The 8,405-nt window shown below is 39.3% G+C and overlaps 1 protein-coding gene across 1 annotated transcript in view; it reads left to right on the top strand.

Annotated features, from left to right (window-relative positions):
• Positions 1 to 1,481: 1,481 nt before the first annotated feature.
• Positions 1,482 to 8,405, top strand: part of capn8 (calpain 8) — a 32,074-nt gene continuing 25,150 nt past the window's right edge. The window contains exons 1-4 of the mRNA XM_084006674.1: positions 1,482 to 2,141; positions 5,652 to 5,721; positions 5,810 to 5,928; positions 6,745 to 6,878. Coding sequence (XP_083862800.1) covers positions 1,905 to 2,141; positions 5,652 to 5,721; positions 5,810 to 5,928; positions 6,745 to 6,878 — 560 coding nt within the window. The 5' untranslated portion in view covers positions 1,482 to 1,904. The remainder of the gene's footprint in view (positions 2,142 to 5,651; positions 5,722 to 5,809; positions 5,929 to 6,744; positions 6,879 to 8,405) is intronic.

The raw sequence follows: 8,405 nt of genomic DNA, 5'->3' as shown, positions 1-8,405 counted from the left end.
AAGCAGGAAACGCAAAATAAAACCATCAAAAGCGAGAAAGTCAAACACACAACGTCTACTTCCAAGTATGTGGAGAGGCCTGCCCACATAATGAGTGTTTACAGCTTTGATTACTGACTGAGGCTGTTTATCATTATAATACTACAGATTAAGCATACAGGAAACGTGTATGAATACTGTTACATGAGACACACCTTAATTCTCTCTAAATAACAGATGTTATTGAGGAAATATAAAGTCACTTGTCACTAACCACACCTGAGCATTATTCAGATCAGGACCGGGTCCTTAACAAGTCCTTAAATTGTAGTTCCACATTTTGTTCTAGTCTTTAGAATGTCATAAATTATACTGAAAATCCTTCAAAGGTCTCTCAAAATAATGCAATTTGTATGCTCTAAACTATATATATATATATATATATATATATATATATATATATATATATATATATTCGGTTACAAATACTTTAACAATTAAATGTCTAAAGAGAGTTAAACCATTCTTAAAACATGTGATATCAAACTAAACTAAAAGGAAACGACAGAAAACTCAATTACTCAGTTTCAGGTGTGTTTCAAGAGTGTTTCATGAAGGATTTATGTCTGTTTCAGGAATGTTTCAGGTGTGTTTGAGGAGTGTGTTTGAAGAGTACTTCAGATATGTTTCAGGAATGTTTCAAGTGTGTTTCAGGTCTTTTTCAGGAGTTTTTCAGGGATCTTTCAGGTGGGCTTCAGAGGTGTTTGAGGGGTGATACAGGTGGGCTTTAATAGTGTTCCAGGTGTGTTTCTTGTGTGTTTGAGAAGTACTTTAGATATGTTTCAGGATTTTTTCAAGTGTGTGTCAGGTCTGTTTCAGGACTTTTCAGTTGTGTTTCAGGAAACCTTCAGGTGTGTTTCAGAAGTGTTTCATGAATGTTTTATGTGTGTTTCAAGAAAATCTCAGATGTTGTGTTCCCTCGGTGTCTTTCAGGAGTACTTGAAGTGAGTTACAGGTGTGGGTCCAGATATTTTATGAAGAGTTTCAAGAGTGTTTCAGCTGTGCTTCAGACGTGATCAGGTGTTGTTGAAGAGTTGCTCAGGTGTGTTTCAGAAGTGTCTCATGAGCATTTCAGAACATTTTCAGGGGTGTTTTAGGAGTGTTGCACGTGTGCTTCAGGTGGGTTTAAAGAGTGTTTCAGGAGTACTTCAGATGTGTTTCAGGACTGCTTGAGAAGTATTTCAGGACTAATTTTGGTGTGTTTCAGGTGTAGTAGTTCAGGTGTGTTTGAGCAGTGTCTGAGGTCTGTTTCGGGAATCTCTCAGGCATGTTTCAAAAATCGCTCAGGTGTTAAATGGAAAATGGTAAATAGATCTGCATTTCTATAGCACTTTTTCTAACTAACAAGCTACTCAAGGCGCTTCACACTACATTCAGTCAGGTTTACCCGTTCACACACACATTCATACACTGATGGCAGAGGAGCCCCCTGCACATCAGGATCAATTGGGGGTTCAGTATCTTTCCCAAGGACACTTCAGCATGCAGACTGGAAGAGCCACCTCTAAATCTGAGCCACAGCCATGTTAAGGGGTGTTTCAGGAGAGTTTCTGGTGTGTTGGCACCACACTATGCTTATCTGACTATTTGCTCTCTGAATGTTTCAGTCAACTGATATCACACTATTCCCTTAGCTGGACCAAAGCTCCAGCCCTTCACACCTGACCACCTCAACACACACCTACAGCACACGCACACACACACAACTCCAGTCGACGTTTTGACGACAATAAGAACAAACTCTAAAAATCACAGCAGCTCTAGTCAAGTCTCAGCCGATTCCTGACTGAATTTCAGCAGCAGACAGCAGACAAACTTTTAGCGCACTCTCGGCAGAATCATTATTCAACTTTGTTACTCTCAGGATGGCGAACACGGCAGCAGAGCTGGCCAGGAGGAAGGCTCGAGAGGACGGTACTGGCAGTCAGACCAATGCCATCCCTTTCAACCAGCAGAACTTTGAGCAGCTGCGGAGAGAATGTCTGCAGAACGGCTCGCTGTTCTGTGACCCAACCTTCCCTGCAGACTGGGACTCTTTGGGATACAACCAGCTGGGACGCTACTCCTCCAAAACCATTGGCACAGAGTGGAAACGACCCAGGGTGAGTTGAGGAGCTGAATGTGTAATTATGTTCATCTATAAAATGTCAAGTTGACGTCTTCAAACAAGTAACAGATTAACAAGTCAATATCAAAAATCGACACCCTCTGTGATTAAAGGAAAATTCGCCCAAAACCCACTAATGAGGAGAAGATGGTAGAAAGCTCAAGAAGAGCGGCACAGACAGACAGACAGACAGACAGACAGACAGACAGACAGACATACAGACAGACAGACAGGAAATAGATGTTGTACAGAATAAAGTAAAACTACAGTTTGGACGATCTGTGATCAGAATCAACTGACTCAGTGGTAATGCCGTATAATAAATATTTATCTGTAAGTCTATGCCTTGTTCGAACACAAAGCTACAAACAGCAGTTTGTTGTGTGTGTGGTCACCATGATAACCTCTGCTGGTTGAGGTGTCAGGTAACTAGTTGTTGTACTCTTTTCACTGGTTCCCAAGACCCAGTCCCAGACCGTAGACCGTTACTGAGTCCAAGAACATTTGTCATCAGGCTGCAAGAAAAATATTTATGAATAACATAATAAAAGTTTAACTGAGCCTGAACTTTAATAAAGACATTATTCACTAAAGCAAGTCAGCAGCCTGACTGTTACTTTAAAGAGTACCTTAAAGCACGTTTATCAGCTGTAAATCAATGTATCATTGTATTTATCGTGATGGTGATTGATTCAGGTCCAAATCTTGACATATAAGTGAAAAGTATTTGAATTCTAGACTGCCCTCGCATGGACCTGTCAGTCACTGTCAAGGACATCACAGTGGTGGAACGAACTCCCGGCTAATGTCAGGAAAGCAGAGTCACTTGCCATCTTCCGAAAAAAGTCTGAAGAAGCTTACCTATAGCACTTTGATCATAGCACTGATATGCTTATGGTATCTTTGCTGAACAGCTACCACTTTACTCAGATGAGGACCTAACACTTGTTCCTATTTTTTCACTCTGACTTTATCGGCAATGATATGTTGTGGTTTCTTTCTTTCGATAAATGGCCTTAATGTAAATGGAAATTCTACATAAACATACACAGTGTTGGCCCTTTACTGGTTGAAACTGGCTATTGACATTGAATTTTGCTTTAGTCACCAACCAACCAAATTCACAAATGTTTATAGGAGAACTGTATTTTGTCCCTATAACAGAGCTTTAAAGAACTTACTTATCCATCATCATAACAATAGCCAGCATGCATTAGCCATTTGAATTAGCATAAGCTAATTGAAAGGGTCATCATGAACGGTGTGTTATAAACAGTGAAGTCAGCCACACGTTGAGGTAACGTACACCAACCCCAGCAGCTCATGTGGTGCTTTTTATGTTCTAACAGCAGCAAGGAATAAGCAACCTAACTAGAGAGCTACCTATCAGGCCCTAAATTGAATAATGTAATGCTTCAACAGAGACAATGCCTGTGCTGCTACACTGGTTATGGCAAATAGAGATACAGATACACATGTTTCAGAGTTCATGAGGACAGCGTAATACGTGATCATGCTGTGCTAAGCTAATAGGTATTATTTAGGCTACTTATTTAGTTAAAATTTTATAAGCATACTGTTCATAATTTGAAGTTTTTTATGTTGTGATTTAACATTTATAAAGTTTCAGGTCAGCTGTGTCAACTATTCTCCATCTTACCTCTTTTACTGTAAACAGGCTATATACTAGAATGCTAACATCTGCTAATTAACTACACCACAGCTGAAGTTAGTGGCTCTAATTATTTAACAACCCATCTTCTTTAAATTAAATAAACAATTCTTGTTTTCCTGCTTCTAACAATACATTGTCATCTGCAAACATGTTCATTTGTACTATGGAAGAGTTTTCAGAAGCATTTTCTTTATGAGAGTGAGACGTTCAGTTGTATCCGTCGGTGTGTGTAAACTGCACAGATCTACAGTTGGTTAGCTTAGCTTAAAAAAAAGACTGGAAACAAGGGGAAACATCGAGCCTGGTTAATATGTAACATCTGGTTTGTTAAATCTGTAAGTCAAATTTAAAAAGTCTTTGGTGGAGTTGTGACGTGGACTATTTCTTAATAAAGAAATTATCAATCCACCTCAAGCTGTAACGCAGGTAGCCATGGTTTATCAGGCTTTTGCCAGTTAAAGTTAAAGATAAAATTGAGCACTTCCTGTTAATGAAATACGAGTGTGACTTTTTATGAATCATTAATCAGGCAACTGTGAAGACACACTGCTGTTACACCTGCACAGGTGTGGTCAGGTTTTCGTAGCCAGTTAATTTCCATTTCAGTTAAAGTAAAATGATCAGAACAGTAGAATTTTTTTTATTGAACTGATTAGGGAGAAAGGGAATCTTATTCATCAGGTTTGAGAATGTTTCAGGTAGTTTTCAAATGTATTTCAGGAGTGTTTGAGGTAAACATTGGTGTGTCTCAGGAGTAAACACAGGTGTGTCTAAAGATTTTTCAGGATTAAACGGAACGTTTCTCAGTAGGGTTTGGGGTGTATTTCCGGTATTTTTAATGTGCGTTTCACTAGGACTAATCACTGGAGTGTTTCGGGAATTTTTCTGAATTGTTGAATTGTCTGGAATGTTTCAGGACTAAACACAGGTGTGTTTCAGCTGCATTTCAGGTCTTTTTAATGTGTGTTTCAGGAGGGTTTCAGAAGTGTTTCAGGACTAAACACAGAAGTGTTTCAGGAGTAACCACAACAGTGTTCCAGGAGTAAACAAAGAAGTGTTTCAGGAGTAAACAAAGAAGTGTTTCAGGAGTAACCACAGGAGTGTTTCAAGAGTAAACACAGGAGTGTTTCAGTAGTAAACACATGAGTGTTTCAGGAGTAAACACAGGAGTGTTTCAAGAGTAAACAGGAGTGTTTCAGGAGTAAACACAGGAGTGTTTTAGGATTAAATTCAGGTGTATCTCACGAGTGTTTCAGGAGTTTTCAGGATTAAACATTAACATTAAATAGAGGGTTGTTTCAGGAGTTAAGAGGTGTGTTTCAGGAATATTTCAGAAATGTTCACCAGAATGTTTCAGTATTGTTTCAGGAGTGTTTCAGGAGTAAACACAGGTGTGTCTATGTTTTTTTCAGGAGTAAACACAGTAACTGATTTCTTTAACAAACTCTGAGTTTGTCCCCATCTGACTCCACCCATTTGCTGATCATGAAACCAGCTGTGGAAAAATGGGATGTAGTTTCCTCATCAACTGATATTTGAAATATGATTAAAACCATATGCCTTAGTTAACTTATTACTACCATGCACAATATTCTTATGCTTACTTTTCAGCTGCAGCCACGTTATTTTTGTGCCTGAGGAATGACACATTATATCATAATGATTATTTTTACATTTCACTACTTAAATAAGTTCAGACGAATAAATCAACATGTTGTAAAGAGTTGAGTTATTTATGCAGTGCCTCTTTCATATTTTTAAAGGTGTAATAATATAGTATTACAATTGCATCTTGACAATCATTAATCACCTACTGTGTCGTCCAAGCAGGAGCTGTGTTCTGATCCTCAGTTTATTGTTGATGGAGCAAAGAGAACAGACATCTGCCAGGGAGTGCTGGGTGAGAACACACACACACATACACACACACACACACACACACACATAGAGGACAGCTGTAATCACGTGACCTGCTGTGTGTCTGTCAGGTGACTGCTGGCTGCTGGCTGCCATCGCTTCTCTGACTCTGGACCCTCAGATTTTGAGCAGAGTGGTACCTCCTGGACAGACCTTCGGCTCGCAGTATGCTGGCATCTTCCACTTCCAGGTCACATGATTTCTTTGAAACTAATTAATGAGAAAAACATCAAGAATTCAAGAAAATAATAAAAAATACAAAATGTTATTATATATATGTCCAACTCAAAGTACGCTCAAATTTGTTCCCAGGCATTCAGCCGCATCTTATGGCCAGATTAAACTCCACTCTTAAAGCCCAGGAACAAATCTAGTAAGAGAAAAGAGTTAAAGGTTGAGTAGGTGATTCTATTCAGAAACACGTATTATATTACTTGAAATCCTCGTAACATACAGATAGCAATGAATACATTAACACTCTGACATAAAAACAAAAAAAATGTAATCCGTGGTCGTGGCAGGACTGTAAAAAACACGTTCAAACAAAAAAGTCGAGCCAGAGAAAATAATTGGACGGCCTGCCTGTCTGTCAATGCTTACTTCCTGATTGTACTCTGCCGATCTCGAACACTCGTTTAGTGTTTTTGGGGAGCGGCTTGAAACAGAGATCTGAACAAAGGGGGCGGGACTCTTTCAGTGATGCGTTCAAAGTCGTTGGTTTTGCCAAAATTTCCTACTCTGCCTTTAACCTTGAGGTTTTTTTTGCTTTAAACGTGACATAACAAACTGATGAGGAAGGGTCATTATGTCATTGAGACACCTCATTCCATCGACTAACAGAGACATTGCCACCTCCTGACAATAGTAGAAACATTATTGGGAGAGCTGTAAGTTAGCCCTGCTGAATATTAAATATCAGTCACAGTTTGGTGGTTGGTCAGTTATAAATAACATAGATGTTCTAATACAATCAAAGGAAGTGATATCACATGGTGTGTACCTGCAGCTGTGGCAGTACGGTGAGTGGGTGGACGTGGTTGTAGACGACCGGCTGCCCACCAGAGACGGGAAGCTGCTGTTCGTTCACTCAGCAGAGGGAGGAGAGTTCTGGAGCGCCCTGCTTGAGAAAGCTTATGCAAAGTAAGAAACACAATCATGAATTTAAAAATATATATATAATCTGGCTGAGGATTTTACTTAAATAAGTCAAGTATTTTTTAGATTAAATGTGCTTCATCATTCATGTCCTCAGGGTGAACTGTAGGGGGGGAGTCAGGGTCCATTGCATTGTTTTGATGGTTTTAAGACGCATCAGTTAAGGTCAGGAGAGAATAATCAAATCTAATCAGAAATAAGCTAGCTAATACTGTAATAGGATAGCGGATGCAAAAATAAATACAAGAAAATAGAGAGCGAAAAGGTGGAACGGCGCTCAAGGAGAAAAGGAAAAGACATTTGGAGGCAGAAGCTGTAAATGTATGAAAATGACTAATTTGTTAATAATGAAGAGAGCATCCGACATCAGAGCAAAATCAAGATCTGAATCCACATTTGATCACATGGTTGATCACACACCCGCGCAACACAAGATGGACTGCACCGGTTGAGACATGGTTGTAACTGAGGCGTTTGGGGATGATCTTATTCCCCAATCCCCACTGACTGAAATAACTTATTTTATCTGTAGCTGCAGTTGTAATTTTAACTACTTTCAGTTTGTAACTTAGGTCTTGCAGTTCTTGTCTCAACTTTAACTGACACAACTATGTTAAGTGGATACTTTTCAAACTCCTTTTACTAGAAATACAACTGACACTTCAGCTACTTTCGAAAATTGAGAGGCTAAGTCCAGCCCATTCCTTTGGACCACCAGGAGACCTTATTTTGGGGAAAAAATTTGAAAAAAATGTGTATGGAATTCTGTACAATGACACAAAAATGTTATGGATCTCGTTTGAATTATACTATGAATTACACATAGGCCTATGTAGGTTTGGTTTTTTAAAGATAATTTCAAACGGCAATAAAGTCTCATGTTGTGATCTAACTGCTTAGTATCGGACTGTAAATCAGTACTAGTAAAGATTTTCCACCAACAGTGAGGTAACATTTAAAATGCTTGTTTTGGCATTGGCGTTCAGCTCACTCAGAGCTAGGCTATGCTAACGCATAGCTGCTCTGTAAAAGCAACCTTGTTGTTTTTACTACAGACATCCTCATAGTTTGGTTTGGTCTGTGTATGAAATGGAAGATTCTATCGTAGAAAGCCGGGAGACCACAGGCAGTTCCGTGATTGCCTCCATTACAGATTCACTGACGAGTGGCGACACAAGGAGAATCTCAATGTTGACTGGCTTCTCGTCAGTGTCACACGCTAATTTTTGTCGCTTCAATTGAATTGCATTTTGCCTCATTCGTGCCATATTAATCTTGTTGCTCGAATATGTGGCAGGTTGCATCTGTGCATTGACTTTACATGTAATTTGGTTGCGCGAAAAATTTGCGTCGCTTTTGGTGTTTTGCATTTCATTCCAGTTAAGTTAACAAACGAATGCCGATCAAGTCAGGGAAGTTTCAGAAACAAATAGAATAACATACGAGACGAAAGCTTGGCATGGAGGAGGATCTAAGCACGTCTATTCCATGTGCTGCTCATGATCTTGACAC

The sequence above is a fragment of the Eutrigla gurnardus genome (assembly GCF_963514095.1).
Source record: "Eutrigla gurnardus genome assembly, chromosome: 3".
Lineage (NCBI taxonomy): Eukaryota > Metazoa > Chordata > Actinopteri > Perciformes > Triglidae > Eutrigla > Eutrigla gurnardus.
The sequence above is the reverse complement of the archived record's forward strand: the minus strand, read 5'-3'. Positions and strand labels throughout refer to the sequence as shown.